At 47.1% G+C, this 17,664-nt stretch overlaps 1 protein-coding gene across 2 annotated transcripts in view; it reads right to left on the minus strand.

Annotated features, from left to right (window-relative positions):
* Window positions 1-17,664, minus strand: part of SSH2 (slingshot protein phosphatase 2) — a 104,951-nt gene that overhangs the window by 11,161 nt on the left and 76,126 nt on the right. For both annotated transcript variants that reach the window (XM_076354880.1, XM_076354879.1), the window contains 9 exons: window positions 15,739-15,860; window positions 13,235-13,303; window positions 12,365-12,430; window positions 10,991-11,185; window positions 9,059-9,152; window positions 8,803-8,931; window positions 5,868-5,914; window positions 4,244-4,390; window positions 1,694-1,894 (listed from right to left, as the gene is read on the minus strand). In XM_076354880.1, coding sequence (XP_076210995.1) covers window positions 1,694-1,894; window positions 4,244-4,390; window positions 5,868-5,914; window positions 8,803-8,931; window positions 9,059-9,152; window positions 10,991-11,185; window positions 12,365-12,430; window positions 13,235-13,303; window positions 15,739-15,860 — 1,070 coding nt within the window. The remainder of the gene's footprint in view (window positions 1-1,693; window positions 1,895-4,243; window positions 4,391-5,867; window positions 5,915-8,802; window positions 8,932-9,058; window positions 9,153-10,990; window positions 11,186-12,364; window positions 12,431-13,234; window positions 13,304-15,738; window positions 15,861-17,664) is intronic.

Here is a 17,664-nt window from a genome sequence, read left to right on the forward strand (position 1 = left end):
GGTGTGCCACCACTTATCAGACTGACCAATTACCTAAACCAACTGCAGGGCTGAGGGCTTGAAGATGTGATATACCAGCTGCTACCAGCCCAGGGCTCCTCACAGGTGTTCACCAACCTGTTGCAAAGGATGTTGGCATGCTTTTCCCGTCTGAAAAGCTTCTTTTCCTCCATTCAGTCTACCCCAGTCTGCCCAGTGCTACATAGCACACCACACTGGTCAGGTCACCTCTAGCTCAGAGTTAAGCACTGACCTTTATTAACCAGTGCCAGCAGCACATTTGGTGTCACACAACACACCAAAGGCAGGTGTGGTGTCTGTCTCAGAGGATTTCAGTCCAGAAGAGCACGATTTCTTAAAATACCTGTTCCACCATGATCTATTCCTGAGACTCGATACTACTTGGCTACTTTTTCAGAGAGAAAGGGGGTCATTGTGGCAGTCAACATTTGGGGAGCAGGGGGAAAGCAAAGCAGGCATGGGAAGAGGTGGAGGACAAAGATCCTGTGGCTGCACCTAATCAGGGAATAAGCTGGGAGGAGCCCTCAGGTTGCTAATCTGTGCAGAGAGGGAAAGAGGAAGCACACTTCAGTGACAAAAGGAGCTTACATCAAGGATTTGGTGTAAAAATCAGGAATCCAGACCTGGCTTGGCGGCAGAGATAGCCAGGCTGTCGAGAGCAGGTGGAGAGCAAAGGAGGAACGATAAGTCATTAGCACAGAAAAAGGGAAGGGAGGTCTTCACAAGTGGATAGGACAGACCCAAAGGGACAAAACCAAGCAGAGGACAGAGGTGAGAAGTATGCCCTAAATAGACCACATGAGTACCTGAGTTGCTGTAAAGAACAGCATAAGGCAGGCACCTTTCAACAGCACTAAGAAGCTATGAAATAATTACTTTGGTCAAAACATGCTAAGAGCCACCTCCTGTAGCAGGAGGCTCAGCTTGGGTAATTCTGCTTGCTTCAGACCTGCTCCCTGGCAAAGCACACCAGGATCCTAAACAAAATACCGTAATCTGGTGAAACACAAAGTATCACTACCTCCTTCCAGCTGATCACGTGAAGATATTGCTTAAGACAGCTTACAAGTGGATTTCTCAGAAACATGCAATATTTATGTCTTTTTGCTAATCAGGTGATAGGCTTGGGATTACAACACACTCACCCATACCCAGGCCCAGCTCCAGGCCGGCCTCAGGACTCCACGCAGGAATAAACACTGCTGTTGCAATGCACAGAACATCCTGTCCCCTCCCCTAACACCAACACTTACCGAAGGGATCTAAATAAAACCAGACCAGCTGCTGAGGAGGGGCATGTTCAACAGGGAACTGTAAGGCTGAGATGGAGACAAAGCAAGTTCCCTGCCAAGTGATGTTACAAGCAATAGGGCCATCATTTATCTCTGCTGGAGTCTGCACAGCTCTGAATGCTGCATTCGGATGGCAGTTCACGGGATGCTACTCTTCAAAAAACAGCCATCCTAGAAGCCAAACAGCTTCCTAAAAGCTCTTTATTACACCCATTTTCCCAGGCTCAGCTGAGATAACCCATGAAAACAGAGCACTATCTTTCCCAAGACAATCACGAGCTTACATAATGCAGTGATGGAAGTTCTAATTAAAATAATGGAGTCAATCATTTAAATGTTATGCCTTAACACGGCTAATCCAGGTCATTCCTTCCACTCACCTGGCCAGCAGGATCCCTTGGTATTCCTCCAGCTGCCGCATAAAGCTGGGGTTGGGTTTGGTGACAGTGCGCCGTTCCTTCACATAGTCATAAGCCCTGTCCAGGTTCCAGCCGTACTCCTTCATGGCGTAGGCGATCACCGTGGACGCTGAGCGGCTCACTCCCATCTTGCAGTGCACCAGGCACTTAGAACCATTTTTCCTGAAGCGGGAGAAAGACAAAAGAAGATCATTAAAGAGAAAACGCGGCCTCTGAGAAGCTTAAGAAAATAGCAACTTCTTTACCAGAGCATTATCAAACACATTTTCAACACTGTGGCCACAGTTGAAGTGTGGGATGTGATCTGATAATCCAATTTAGAAACCGGAGCAAGACACACAAAGAAAGTGAAGAACAAGGTCTTAATATTCTTAACAGATTTTATTACAACAGCTCTTCTGAAGCTTTTATCGCAAAGTAGCCAAACATCAGTTGTTTGCAGAGATTTACGAAGACTGCTAAAGACTAATATGGCATCCTTGAACTCAGCCCAAATGGCCCACTTGTATCAAGCAGTATTCCAAATAAAAAGGGCATCTATCACACAAACATGGCGTCACAGTTTAGAAGCACACCCCTGGAAGATACTGAGCAGTTCAGGGCAGCCCCTAGCACAGAGATGACATTCGACTGCAAACTTTTGACAGCATATTATTGGGTTTGACAAATTGGCTGAACAAGACCAATGCTGCTTTAGTCAGGTGTTTGAAACCCCACCTAGCCTCCATCCACATCTCTCGAGACACCAGTAGGTGCAAAAATCCAGCCAAAAGCCCCATGGACCAACCTGGCAGATTTTTCTTGATACCACCATTCCTTAGGGCTGTCTATAGGTAGAAATCTCACCCCCCCCGCTCGGTACCGGTCCAAATGCAAGTGAGTGGAAAAGATGACCTCCCCATGGCTGGAGGCAGAGACCTCAAATGACGGCTGCAGTGCAGCGCCCTGCTGCAATCAGATGGAAAATCCTTCAGCTTTAATTCATTTTTCAAAGCAAACAGTGCCTTTGAGTGCAATGAGCAGCTACTCTGCTTGGTGAGGCTGGTACAGAGCCTAAAAGGGCAGCCAGCACTCTGCTCCAAGGAATTAAAAAACATTTGTCTGCCGTGAAATACGAGGAGGAAGGCTACGGCCCTCCTCTGTGAACTCCATGCGCTGGGCAGCATTGGTATGGAGCGGGCTGAGAGAACTTGGGTTTGGCACTTTTATTTTCTCCCTGGAGCGCTAGGTTTTCTGGATTGCCAGCTGTGTGAAGTTCCCACAGGACAAACCAGGAGGCCACAGAGCGCACACAGCCATGTGCCTTGACAAGCTCAGGCCTCAGCTGCTCACAGCTGTCTGAGCCTGTACCTGCATCCACACTCCCCAGACACTCTGAGAGATGTCCGCACTGTTTGGGGTATACTGGGCTATAGCAGCCTTTAGACTGCTCTAAGACCTTCTCAACTTTGCAAATCGCGTTAGTCAAAACATTGCAATGCTTTTGGTGATAAAAAAAAAAACCCCAAACACAACAAGCAGGCAGGGCAGAGAAGGGGGTACAGTAATTGCCCCAATTTGGAAGATAATAACAACTTACATCACCTCATACACAGTACTGAGGCCCAATCGTTTAAACCCCAACGGAAAATATTGTGGGCAGGAGAACACTTCTGAGGATGACAACAATTCAAAATCAATACTTAAGGGACTACAATAATGTCTTTTAAAGAAACCATCTTAAATAAAGTAAGTCTTGAGCCATACTCAAACAAGTCAGCTTCTAAAGGCTATGAGAAATTGCAAGCACCAGCTATGGTTAAGAGATGACAGACTTCTATAATGGAAATAATAATTTAAAGGCAACATATGCCAATCTGCTTTCTGACCAGTTTTCCCTTAAGAAGGCTGCTGAATTAACTGGAGACAGCTCGTATAACTGGGATGCAGTTCTTTGCAGTAAGAAGGTCCTACTTTCAGCATCCGCTATCAGATTATTCACTGTAACTGACCGCTCAGAGACCTACACAGGCATTAGTCCTGTTAAAGGGAAGAGTTTGCTCTGGAGCATGACACTACAAGAAATAACTTCCAGACTGTGGGCTTCATCATACAACCACACAATGCAGGGAACAGCTTATGTCTGTGTTTGGCTTTTAAGGTTTTGCTTCTTACTTTTGTTAAATCCTGCTCGATTTGTTGCCCTTTCCTCCCACCAGCAGATCCATTGCATTTCCTAAGCAGCCAGCAAACAGTTAGCTCTCTAGTACAGGAATGGTCTCCTCCACTGTTTGCCTGGACTGCAACTGGGCAGAAACCCCTCGCTAGTCCTACCCTGCTCCTTGTACAAGCACCCACAAGAATGAAAATTTGCGGAAGGCAACTCTAACCCTTAGACAGAAACTACAAAATGAAAATGCTTTGATCCTAGGTAGGCAAGGAGGAAAAGTGGTTAAGAAAATCAGTAGGAAAATATAAAAATGTTTAGTATACATCTTCTAAATGTGTTTGTTCTGTTCTGAAAAGACTTACTTTGCCTTGGAGATGAATTTGTAGGTGTCATTCCAATAAGCCAGAAGATCTGTTGCTTCTTCATCATATACCCGAATATTATGGTATTCAAAGAGGCCAGGGAAGAAGTTATCTATTTCTCGAGTCACATTCAAAATATACCGCACCCTGCACGGAAACAAACAGCAGATAAAAATGCAGAGTGTGCAGAACACAGCAAGTTCAGAGAGATATCACAGCTGCTACACAACAGCCTTGCCTTGCTTTGCAAGTGGCAAAACTCAAAGCATTTGAAGTTGCAGTCTGGAACACACCTCCTTGGAAACCAGGACTTAATGCAAGGAGGCAGCGGCTAACAGACAAAAGGTTTTGCTGAGCAATTTAGAGCCTAGCCTCTGATAAAAGGGCTTCCATCCATACTGCATAGAAACTTCCTCTACAGTATGTCAGGTTACACTGCTTGCCCACCATCTCTCTACTCTAAGTGCTAGCAACACTTGTGTCACAGGAGCTCCCGCACAGACTGTTCAATTAGTGTTTGGACACTTTGTCAAAGCCCCTTTGTGAATCTCTCCTCCCGCTGCACCAACAACACTAGAAGATTGAAGGCATAAGCTCGGGAGCAATACCATAGTTAAACAAATGCATAAAATAACTACAGAGAGATGTAACAGACAATGAGCCACTGGGGAGGATTTATTTCTTATCCCTAATTTTTCTGGAAGGGAAACTGCTAGAGAAAGCATATGGTATTTACGTACACTACATCCAGTATTTTTAGCCCTGAGGGTTACTCTAAGATGCTTATGAACTGCACTCATGCTGGGATATCAGACAAAACAAGAGCACTGCAAGGGAGTGACGTCCCTTTTCTCTAGCAGGTATGAGATCGCTGGCAGTCAAGTAGGACCTGTCTGACCCAAGGAAACTGCAGCAGACCCTGAACTGAATGAGGAGAGTCAATTTTGCCAGGCTGATTCTCTTGAGGTACAGAAGTATGCTATCAATTCAATTGAGCAGAGTGATTAGTTTTTTCCACTGGATTGGCACAAATAAGCCAAACCCATAAATAATGATTTAATTGCAAAATCTTGGTGCTTAGATCCACCTGGCCTAGGGAAAGGACACTCTAAGCTTAAGCCTGAAAGGTAGAGAGGGTAGGAGACAGAGGAACCCATCAGTGCTAACCCCGAGAGCTACAGGACTTTACTTCCTACTGGGCCCCACTCAAAGCAACAAATACTCTTACATATTTTCCTTCCTGCCACAGTCTGGAGGTCCAGACTCCAAAGCGCCTCTGTAATCGTGAGACCTCAGCCCAGAACAACGGGCTGGAGCAGAGGGCACAGAGCCAACTACACAGCACCCAGTTAAGTAATTGTAGCTTTTTGCTACTTATAGCTATGAGATCGCTGGCTTCCTTCGTTCGCCAAGGGGATGTCAGTCAAGGTCAGGGAACAAGATTCTTTTACTTTAGGGTGCCTGTTTGTGGGACGCGGAGTTTGGAGGAAGCAAGAGCTTGTTCAGATCTGCAAACCCTTTAGTAAGACTCAGGTTACACAGCAGGTATGGAATAGAGTTTGTTGCATACACAAGCGTTGAGGCCAGGCTCTTGCTTTTAAGCTGATGGCCTGAAGCTACTTACCCTCTGTTCTGCAAGTCTTCCAAATTGGAGGCGTTCCATTCTGAGCCCTGCGGGGAAAACATTCAAAGGGACACATCAGCCAGAAGGAAGGCATGGCCAGACAACTGATGGAGGGAGGTATTGTCACCAGTGAACTGGAGGAGGAAGCTGGCCAGCTAAGTGTTGGAGAGCAGACGGGTCTTTTGAGTAAAAGGGTACACAGAAGAGTGGTAACAGGGCTGATGTTCAGCACCTTATCTCGCCCCATTAACCAGAGGTATTCTGAAGCAACAGGCAGCTCTGCAAAGCAGGAGCCCAGCACTATATGCTGGCACTTCCTGCAAACTGCTAACAAAAAAACCTCAGCAAATATGAGACCACTCCACCCTTTCCCTGGAGGCTGCTGACAGCTCTACCCCATAGAAGAGAGACTGCCTGTGTTTAAACACCATCCAGGTGCTCTTTATACATGAAACACCCATCTCGCACATCAAAGGCAGCAACACCGTAAACTTACTTGGGTTACACCTCTTTTCCCCACGTTCAAAGCCTGTGTGAGCAGAGAAATACACATTCAACCCTGGCTAGCTAACCCTCTTCTCTGCAGCACACACAGGGCCTCCAAGCTGCTTGCTTCCTGCTCAAACACATAAACCCTGACTGAGGACAAAACCACTCAGACAAGGGCTTCCTTCAAAAATTAAGGTGCACAAGCTATCTGCTTCCCTGCCCTAAAATAGCTCCCAAATAGAAAGACGGTTCAGATGAAGGAGTAAGCAAGAGGGACCCAGGCAGCACCACCATCACCAGCAGAACAGCACTGCTCATGGCTGTTCCCATGGCACAGGCTTCCACATGGCCCCAGGGCCAGGAGAGGCATAGCCATGACGAGCTGGCCCTTGGAGCACACCCACCGCCTGCCTGCAAACTCTATCAGCCTGAGAGCAAGAACCTCCCAGTCTTGCAGAAGAAGCAGTGTCCACCCAGAGGATGGGTTGCTGCTTGCCCCGGAAAGCGTGCATAGGCACCCCGTGCCTGAGATGGGGGAGCTCCAAGAGCTCTGACTCACAGGCACGCACTTGCGCCCATGACAGCGCTTGCAGAAAAGTCCTGAGCTCTCACAGCCTGTGTCTAGAAGTACACGCACAGGAAAGGGCTGCGTTACTATTCCGATAGCTACTGGGGACAAGTCTGTTGTCTTGTCTTGACACTTCAGGAATACAACAAACAAAAAGCAGCTGGTTCTTCCCAAACTGAACTACTTCCTAAGAGAAATCATCATAATGAGGACACCATTCAAGGGTTCAGCACAGATGGGACTCTGAATTTCAAGCAGAATAAAGGGGCAGATGTTACATGCCATGGTAGCCCAGATTTCAACAGAATCCATTGCCTTCAGCCACAGATCAGGTCAATCCCAGCAAAGCCCAGAGCTGTGCACGATCTGAAAGAGGACTATGGGGGCTCTTGCTATTCAGTATCTGCCAACAAACATATTTTGATCCCTGCCGTATTTACCCTAGCCCCCCAGACTTAGTTAGCTTCATGTTGCCTCTTTCTGGCCAAGGAAGAATAATTTAATTCAGGCCTGGGAACCACCAGTTTCCACAGGTATGGAGAACAATGCTGCAGTGGTGAAAGCCTTTTCTCCTGTCCTTTGATCCACAATCACCAACATCATCAGGTCTCTTATTTCCTGCTTAGTTATTTTAGCACTCCTTAAGTGGGATCCCACAGGGCTCTTGCCTCTACCTGGAAGGAAACAGTTCCATGCCTTCCAGAGACCTCACTGTACGACTTTGCCTTGCAGTATACACGCTCCTGAATTAAGCTGGTGCCCAGCCCCAGCAGCACTGCTCCTCACCGCAGAGAGCTGCTTTGCAAATACTTCTATTCCACACATTAGCCACAGCTCTTCTCCTTGATGCTGCCTGCAAGCCTTGTTTTAAGGGTCTTGTTCCTATTAAATGCACTCAGAGCCAAGACTCCAAGCCCTGCAGCAGACTGAACTGCCTGTACTGCTTTTGACTAGCACTGTAAGCCTGTAACAGGTCTCTCTCCCCAGAGAACACATAGTCTGCAAAAAAAAAAAATCCATTACATCCTAGGTACTTTAAGTTTCCTGTCTCTACCCCACCACAATTTCTTGGGAGCGCTCACATTAACATACACCTTCCCTTCTGAGCCACGGCACTAAGCTTCAGGAGACTGGGAGAGGCCCTCTCCATTTGGAAGGACCAGCTGGTCCAAGAGGAATGGCTTTGTTTAAAGTTGAGCCAACCTCAGAGGCTAGACAGCCCAATCAAACCTGCGTCCGTTGCTTCAGGGCTGGGAAATCCAGCGGAGTGCTGACTCACCAGAAGGAGGTGCAGTAATTAGGCCCCATCAGCAATGAAAGGCAACTAAGCAAGCAAAACATCAAAAGGTGAGATGTTTACATTTTCCTTAAGTGACTTATATCCACGATTCTTTGTTAAGCTCCTCTGTTCCTCCTGGATCACATGAACTCAGAGCTTTCCATGTTACAAGAGTGTCATTCCACCTGAACGTTACACAGCTCTCCCCAACAGCTCCCCTCCCTCTTTGCTGTAGTTATGCCCTTCCCAAACACACGCATACTCCAAGAACTCAGCGTGTGGGTACCCTGGACAGTTAAAGCTACAAAACTGGTCTTACATCAATGGAAACAGCCCTGAAAAGTAGTTAGAATTAAGACTTTTTCCCTTCCATCCTCTAGCGACAGGGTCTACAGCTTGGCTGGTGTTCTATGGCAAAGTTTAGTACAGCCAAGAAGCCAGGCTGCTCTTGTTCAATAGCACTAGCGTCTTGTGTCCTGCTTGGATCAGCCAATCTCCCCTTCAGAGTTCCTTTAAGTTCCTCCAGGGGCCCCTGTGTCAACCAAGACATAGTGAGAAGTGTCAGGCATGTTTACTCTTGAATTCACCGTTAGACTTACCAAAAAGACATGATCAAATATCTGTGTGGGGCTGTCCATCTGTCCAAGGATCACTATCATTTCATTATCAATGAACTCTTTGAACTCCCGCAGGTTACACACCATCTGCATCTCCAGCTCAGTGCGTATCTGGGTGGGAAGGAGGAACACAAGGAAGCCATGTGAAGTTTTTGTTCTGGCCTTTCTTCATGGCATAAAGTAGAGAGCTCTCTAGTTTGCACAACAGCACTTCCAGTGCTGCTCCCTCACCACTCACCTCTTTTGACGTGATGTTCTCCAAATCTTTCTGCATCATGATCTCCCTTAACTTGGTCTTAATTAGCCGTTCCGTGCGCTCCCGCTCAGTCGGGCTATCAGAAGAAAGCAAGAGAGTCACGGGGAGGGGAAACAAACTGGACTCATGACACTTTTTAAACAGGTATTGTATAGACTATATACTCTGCAGAGTCTCAGATACTGACACTACTTCCCCCAAGCACGTCCTCAGCTGGAGGGAATTCAGGTGACTGTAAAGCCCAGTTTAGACTCCCAGTTGTGTATGAAAGAGACCAACTGAATGCTCCTAATCCATTGTAGTCATCCAGAGAACCTCTGGTATTTGGTAAAATTTAAATTGGGAAGGCTGCATTATACTCTCTGGAGCACTATCTAAGCTTCCCCCTACCTTTCTTGGAAAGGTAACAGCTCCAAAGCTCCTTACATGGAGAGACGAGGGCAGCTAAGCCTCTGTGCATTCCTCCAGCCTCTGCTGCCAGGGGCCTTATCACCAGCTGCAAAAATAGCCTGACTAACACCAGGGGAAGTTGCAACAGAGCAGCAGCACAGAGCTGTCTCACCCATCATCTTTAGAAGGGACCCAGCAGTAACATCTTGCACCACCTTTCCGTTTCTCTGGAAGGCTGCCAGGATGGCGACTGCACAGACACTTCTCTGCTTTACAAGTGTCCAACCGGTGGTTCACAAATAAAAATCATGGAAGTTCCCGGTCCTTTTAACCTCACACATTATTTCAGGACTCAATTAAGAGAATGCTGCCTAGGTGTCCCCAGGAAATCATTCAATTGCTGCCACCAGGGAAAGGGTGGGTTACATAAAATTTATATATGAAAAGCTACAAGAGAATATTAATCTGACAGCCTGCCAAAACTTTTCATCCACCCTCCTTGTACATTAAAAACAAATCAAGTGTGAAGGCTTGTTCACAGCTGAACAACTGCTTAGCATTATTATTCACTCACTGAATTCCAGCAACAGGAAATATCTGAGAGCATAAATCAACCAATGGCACTATTATACTGGGAAAGCAGCGGGGATTAGTGAAGTCATTCCTTCTACTACAAACCGGGCAACTAAGCCCTTGTGCTTGGCATCACATCTGGACACAGACTACCTTTGAGGTTATATGGTATCAGTACCATCAGCAATTACTAATTACAGGGGTTGTAAACCTTGAATGTTGATACAGCCTATAAATTTTGCCTTTCCAAACTATCTATCTACCTCAGCCACTGTTTTGGACCATGTATCACCAGACATCCAAGCATTTAGCTGGATACAGCTTGGGACCTATACACTGTCCTGTTCCACACTTGCAGAGCTCCTCAGAACAATGAAAAGCCACATTGCTCTGTGTCCCCGTTCTTAGGTGTATCAGATGGATGCCTATGAGAATGCTTCTGAGCTCACAGTCTCAGAAGTGCATACATCAACACTTCACTTTACAGCAAAATGAACAAAGGAAAAAAAGACCATGTGACTCTAAACATGTGCTCAGACGCGCCATCATAAGAGCAAAGTCCAGAGAAACCTGTTCCTTCCAAGAGACACCAGGCCTGGAAACCAGAGGACAAAACCAGCAAAGAGGAAGGCCTAGGTACTAGAATACAACACAATTCTCTCTCACTAGTAACACGGGACTTACCTTGCAGAAGCAAAGATCTGCGAGCCTAAAGCCCAAGGTAAACAACTACACTGAAAACAGAGGCTGGAGGAGATGCAAGGCCCAGGAGGGCTAAACTTCCAGTGCTGGTGTTTACCTAACTAGGGGTCCGCTTATTATCTGGAACAGGAAACCTCTCCTCATTAATACCTAATTAAGAGTAACCTCTTGTGGAAACTGTCTCCTCATTTGGAGACTGAAGTGCTTGACAGCCAAACACTTTGGCTCAGCAGAGCCAGACCAACTTACACATCTGTGAAGAGGGCGGGCGAGTCGGGCCGGTGGGACTGGACATCTTGCATGGCGTTCCACTCATTGACTGACGACTGGTCAGAGTTGATATGGCTCTCATAGTAACTGACCCACGTGAGGAAGAGGCTCCCTGGGTAGTAATTATTGCTCCGTGCCACCTCACAAGCCTTATGTAAACTCTGCAGAGCAGACCTAGAAAGGGAAAAATACTTGCAGGATCATAATTCCTTCCTCACGCTGGTATTGAGCGCAAAGCAGCAGCCAAATCCAGGATGCTGCTCACGTCCCATCAGTTGGTACAAACCCCAGTGCTATATGCAACAGCCCCCGGCACCAAGGGGGGACAGCAGGGGGCCGTCCTGCAAGGGTACGGATAACCACGTGCTGCAAGAGCTTGCATGTCTTATCTGAAGTATGCCAAGATAAACCTGGATAGCAGCGAAGGTGCCCACAACTCAGAGGGCAGAGGCACCTGTGTGTCTGGCTCCAAAAACTGCTACTACTACCTAAGCCATAAATAAGATGCGCAGAGTTCTTGTCCAAGACAGGGTGCTCTGACAGCTCCTACTGTGCCATCAGCTCCCCTGCATGCAGGGCCGGGACACCCAGGAATGAGACATGGAGAGCTGCACAACCAAGGGCTTAGGACTTGACTTTACTGAGGTGTTTAGGTGTCTGCCCTCTCTCACTGCATGAGGGATGTCAGAAGTTTCTTCAGCTGCTGCTGGGAAACAAATCCCCCTCTCCTATTTTTAGCTTGTTTTAAATCTTTGACTGGGATCAGAAGGATCCAGGTCAAAATCACTGGGGTGACACAGTAGCATGACACCCTGACAGGCAATGTATTTCTGCAATGCAAAGAAACTTGAGCCAGAAATACTTTCATGGCCTCTACATTCTTACATGAGCCACCCTAAAAGGAAAGAAAAATGCAGGCAGCTTCTCTTTCCTTCTCGCTATCACAATGAGCATGTCTCACTGGAGACAGAGACTCCTAAAATATGCACAGCGTGTATTTCCTTATTTATGACAAATAAAAAAGTATTTCAAACACATGCTCAAAGCAATTCTGCTTCGGAGAGATTCAAAGCAGCAGCCCTTTGCAAGGAAAATTACCCTATTCCTTCCTGCCCCCAGCTAAGACGAAGGTGCGGCTGCAGCAGTATTATAAACTCACTGCTGTATACCAGCACTTGCATGCTTTTTTTCTTTGGTATCAAACTTCCTTTCCTGTCTCTGAAAGAGACTTCTGGCTGCTCGAGTAGGTCTCAAGATACCAATAATGCAAAGCAGCACCTGCTTTTTAAAAGCTCAAGCAGGCAAAACACCTTGGAAAAACAATCACTGGGACAGATTATAGTAAGTACTTACCACATTGCCTGTACAGACACTGGCTTGAATATATGAACCCTGTTATCTGTCGATACGCTGAACCCTCTGGAGAGAGGAAAAAAGGCACAGTAAAAATGTGTCCCAAAAGCAACTTTTCAGTTAATAACCGATAGTTTGTAGCACGTTAGAACAGCAAAGGAGTAGCCCTATGCATACATTGCTGAGTTCAGCTAGCAAACAGATCAAAATAGCACGCTAAAAGCTCTAAGATAACTTTTTAAAGCGGCTGCTGTTCGGGAACGAAACTAAGACAGTGGGACAGTGCTGGGCTGTGCTGTTTACCTTGGCAACACAAATTCAGTGCCACAGCTGGGAGCAACAGAGTCCAGCTAAAGTGATCCTGGGGCAGCTACCAAGGAAAGAAAAGTCATTCCACGCACTGCACTGGACAGCCTTTGTAACTGGCACAAACAGGAGTCTGCAAGTCAGGTGTCTATTTGGCAGAGAAACATCATTCTTATTCTGTGTTCAGCTGAACGCTGCCTGCTGCGAGCGTGATGGAGGAACACATAATAGGATCCCTTTAAGGAGCTTTCACTACACACCCACTCACCAGTAAAAGCTCCTTTACTCCAGCTTAAACACACACACGAGCCACTGTCTCAGGGCGTGTTTATTCACAGATAAGTCAATCACTGGTGTTCCCTGCCACAACCACTGTGATTTAGGGCCTTTGAGCCTACTAACCCAATACAGGTCATCAGCAGGAGGTCTGCTGGACCTGTTAGAGCTCTGCAATCATTTGAATTCTTCTCATACACATATATATATACACACACACACCCCATGCTGTAAGCTAACACATGGAGACCCTCTGCTATTGACCTAGAACATACAAGAGACACTCACCCATCCCCATCCAGGTGGATTAAGGTGTCGCTCCACAGCGGCAGCACCAAGCCCATCGTACAAGTGCTACTGTAGTAAGAAAGAGAAGGTCAGCCCATCTACTACAGCACCATGCTATTATTCTAATTTCACAGCAATGGTTGCAGACGTTTGCACTCATTAGAAAAAAATGAAAAATCCCAATGTTGCTTCAGGGACAAACAGAGCCAGTGTTGTTCTACAGGTGTCTGGCAAGGATCATTAACCAGATACAGGGTACAGCAGTACTCTTTCAAGCAAGCTTAAAGGGTTAACATACGCCCAGGAGAGGAGCAAACAGGATTCAGAAGCAGCAAGCTTTGTGCGGAAGGTGAGAGAGGGCTCACAGTCTTCAGTAAGCTCAAGGCTTTCTTTACAGATTAGTCCCTCTCGGGCGCAAGTGGTTTGGTTCTAGCTCTGATTTTGCAATCCATAGCTTTGTTTTCTTGTTTGTCCCTCAGTCACAGCTGCTGGCAACTGGGATCAGTCTAGTGTAAGAGCAGGGTGACTGGCAGCACGGTAGGTTAGCAATCACAGCCTGTCACCCGTTGTTGACTCCTCACCGTTCTTCTCCCTCCCACACCTCAAGGATGAGCACAACAGCCAGCTGAGACAGACACCTCTTGGCAAACCCACTCCTCTCTCAGCTGCTTTGACCTCTCTGCCCTCACAGTCACCTGCTTTCTGTAACACTGAGCAAAAGGCCAAGTTAAAAGCAGAAGTCAAGCGATGGAAAAAAGGCAGGGGTGGAGGAACCCCAACACAACCTGCACCAGGCTGTCAAACGAAAAAGCTGAATCTCATAAAGCTGTAAAATCAGTCCATAATCAAAGCAGCATCTTGAAGAAGAATCGGATTCAACTGCCTCCTGTTCTTATGCTTTGCACTAACTGCTCTCCAATTTACACAAGCCCTAACACCCCCTGCAGTCTCTGCAGCTCATGAGAAATGGGGGAAGAAGGTGAGACTTGAGGTTTCAGAGAGTCAGCAGACACGAAGCCCTGTAGATGCACACGCCTCGGAGCGACTGGTGCCCAGCACAAGGAGACACTGCGGCATGCAGCTATTTCTGTTGACAACATGAGATGAGCTCATGGAAAGATGTGTTTTTAAAAGGCTTCCCAAGGTGGCCAGGGTATTTTTAGTGATACTGTTCAGCAAGCGCTTATCAGAGACCATAGCAACAAGTCTACATTGAGTTATAAATACCAAGTGGGCTAGGGGAGGGTGTATCAGACTGACCATCCAGAACCTCAGTAACTCTAGGAGAAAGCTAAAATGACCCTGCTATGTTATTAGAGACTGAATACCAGTGAGCTCTCAGTTATCAAAGGTGGCTGTGCTGGTATATCACAGCCAATAGCAAGCTCCAAGCTCACAGCAACCTGTGCAAGGACAAGTTATTCTTACACTACTGCAAGAGCATCTCTGAGCTACAGCTGTGCACACATGCACAGGAAAGGAGCCAGGAGCCAGTGGCAGCATCAAGCTGGTCCCCCATTTAGCAGGCATCACTTGAGCTAAGCATCCAAATCAAGCCACTTGAAATTAAGCATGGTGGCTGTTGTGATCAGCAGGCTGTTTGGAAGGCCATTTCTTAGCCAAACAGTTCAAAAAGATTTTCTAGTGAGCCTGCTAACTATGTGAAAGTAATTTCTACCAACTAGGGTCAGCAGCAAGACTCATTCCTGCAGCAGTTGTGCTAGAACTAAGCACGTGTATGAAACCTTCCAAAATGGTTTGAATACCAAGGTTTTTTCTTTCCTGCATAGGCCAAGACTTACTTACAAACCTTTAAAAGAGCCATGTGCCTCCATGCCTTCTCCAAAATGCCCAGTGTCCCTTTCTATCCTTGAAGCTTCTGCCCGTGAAGCTGCTGGGCATGCTGCCTGCTGGCTTACAGTCACTCCAGCAGCAAAAGGCTGCTTCCCAGCCACATTCTGTAGCCTTTTGGAGAGGTCAGCAGCAATTTAAATGAATGAAGCAAAAGCACTAAACCCTGATGACATACTGATGTCTGGGGAGAGTACATGTTGTGTAAGATCTGCCACCAGCAACCCTGACATTCCCATCAGGCCCTTTGTGCCATGACCTTGGCAAGGGGCTGCCTGACAGTCACTTTCTTATTAGCTGCTCTCCTGAACCCTGATGTCCAGCTCCTCTAATTGCAGCTTTTCCTTTCCTTGCATGGGTGTTATCCCCGTCACTGGTGTGCAGGTGCAAGGCTTAGGGACTTCACCATTCAGAGACACTTAACGGCACTTAATGTCCTCACACAAGCCTGAGGCTCAGCTGTGCTGCTGCCTTCCATTTTCTACCTCCTTTCAAGAAATAAAAGGGGAATTCTGGGTCTCAAGAAAGGTGTTAGGCTGGAAGATCTGAAGCAGTCTATCCCCAGAAAGCACGAACACCAGGGAATGGTTTCTACGCTTTACTCAACATGTGGCTGAACACAAGGACTTTCCCCACCTGGATGCTATGAGTACCTGTCATTGGAAGAGAAATCCATTCCTAGGACAATGCTCTCTTCAGTGTCTTGTCTGCCGTTGGTGGACACTACCACCATGTATCTAGTGCGGTTCTGGTAGGTACTTTCCAGTCTTACAGCCTAAAGAAAGGAAGGGGAGAGATCAGCAGTGCAGCCAGCAAAACACACACTATTACCTTTACAAGCCACCTTTTCATGCTGAGTGACAGGCGCAGAAGCAGTGATGCAGTTTGCACTAGTACAGATGGCCCGTACTTCTCAGCTGGGTAACCAGCAGAAGAGGGAGAAGCGACTTACTCTCTCACACAATGCTTTCCTCAACTGCTGGCACGTTCCTGGTGCCTTCTGGACACCTTGCTGCAGCCCTGCTCTGTCCCACCAAGGCTGCGTTTAACCAGTAGCCTACGAGGCTGACTGTCACAGTCCTCTGACTGGTCCCAGCCTAGTTAGCTTCACGCAGCATTACATGTTCAGCGAGATAGACGGGTGTTGAATGTGCTCTCCACCTCACAGAGGGCTTTGTCCAAAGAGCTAGAGCTTTCCTTTGTATGCTACAACAGCTCCAACGAGACTCTTTCCACCACCCTCCCAGATAGCTGGACAACTAGGATCCAACTGATATGAGGTTTCCTGCTGGTCCCTTGAATTTTTCCAGCAACTTCCCTAGTGTAGAAGCAACCCTACTGCCTTACAGCTGGCAGGAAAAGATTTCCCTATTACTAAGGTGTACCCATGGCTGGATTTGGATTGCTCAGAAGAGGTGAAAGTCATTGCGCTTCATTGCTCCTACCACAACCACGTGCACCCCAGTGCCAAAAGAGAGATCAAGCAGGACTGGAGGATGCCTGAATTTCACCCCAAACTCCCCCAAATCAAATACTACTGACAGCATTCAGAAAGCAGCTGTGCAGCTAAGTTGTGAGCGTCAGACCAACACTGAAGCTCCTGAAATGCTACACTGAAGTGTAATGCTCCTCCAGAAGCCACAAGGAAGCGAGAACTGAAGTGACTTCAGCAAGTCTTCTTACAGACAGACTGCTGGTTAGTGAGGAGCCCAGGGAAGGGAGCCCAGCGTTTTAGGTTTTGCCTATAAACATCTGCAGTAGGCATCCTTTACTTGCAGTGTTTTTTGGGCTCTGTCCCAAGCCATTTGCAGTTATTTTAGTTACAGGATCCCAACTAGAGAAACTAGGACATCCCTAGAAAGGAAGTGTCTTAATTATGTATACTGAGTCTTAACTTTGGACGGCCTAATCCAACCCCAGGACGCTGTCTGGCTTCAATGTTTACCTTATTGTTAAACTGCTTCTTTAACTTTGAGCAGGGCCTACAGAGAGTAAACACGGGCAAGAAAGAGCCGTCACAGCCCAACCTTGCCCTGTGCTGCGGACAGAAACCTGCCTGCTGCGATGGGACCCAGTTGCTGAATTCCTCGCGATCCAATGGTTGAAGCTTGAAGCGGTGTTTGACATCCTTCGCAAACTGAACCTGAATTCCTCAAACACCAGCAGCCCTCCCGAGCCACTTCTTGGTGGCCCACAGAAGTTCATGGCTCAGAGAGCCCAGTTTAAACAGTCATTTTATCCTTAAAAAAAAAAAGCTCACAAAATATTGTGTGGGATCTCTCAGGAGTAGGCTGCTTTTCCCAATACGCTCCTTTAGTTCTTTCTAACTTGGTCTTGAGGCCAGAATGGCACCTCCTTGCTTAGAGGAAGCCCCCTCTGACCTCCTCACACCTCGCCTGTCCACTAGCCAGTAAGTCTTGGCCACAAGATATTGCAGAGTCTACAACAAAGGTTAAAACAGCACGTGGCAGTCAAAACAGAGCTCGCTATTTCACCGGAGTGCTCTATCGCAGGAGACTATGCTGAGAGCAGCAGGGCAAGCTTCCCAGTGGTGTTGCAGGGAGCAGCAGCTCTAGTGA

This window comes from Aptenodytes patagonicus, chromosome 17, assembly GCF_965638725.1.
Source record: "Aptenodytes patagonicus chromosome 17, bAptPat1.pri.cur, whole genome shotgun sequence".
Classification (NCBI taxonomy): domain Eukaryota; kingdom Metazoa; phylum Chordata; class Aves; order Sphenisciformes; family Spheniscidae; genus Aptenodytes; species Aptenodytes patagonicus.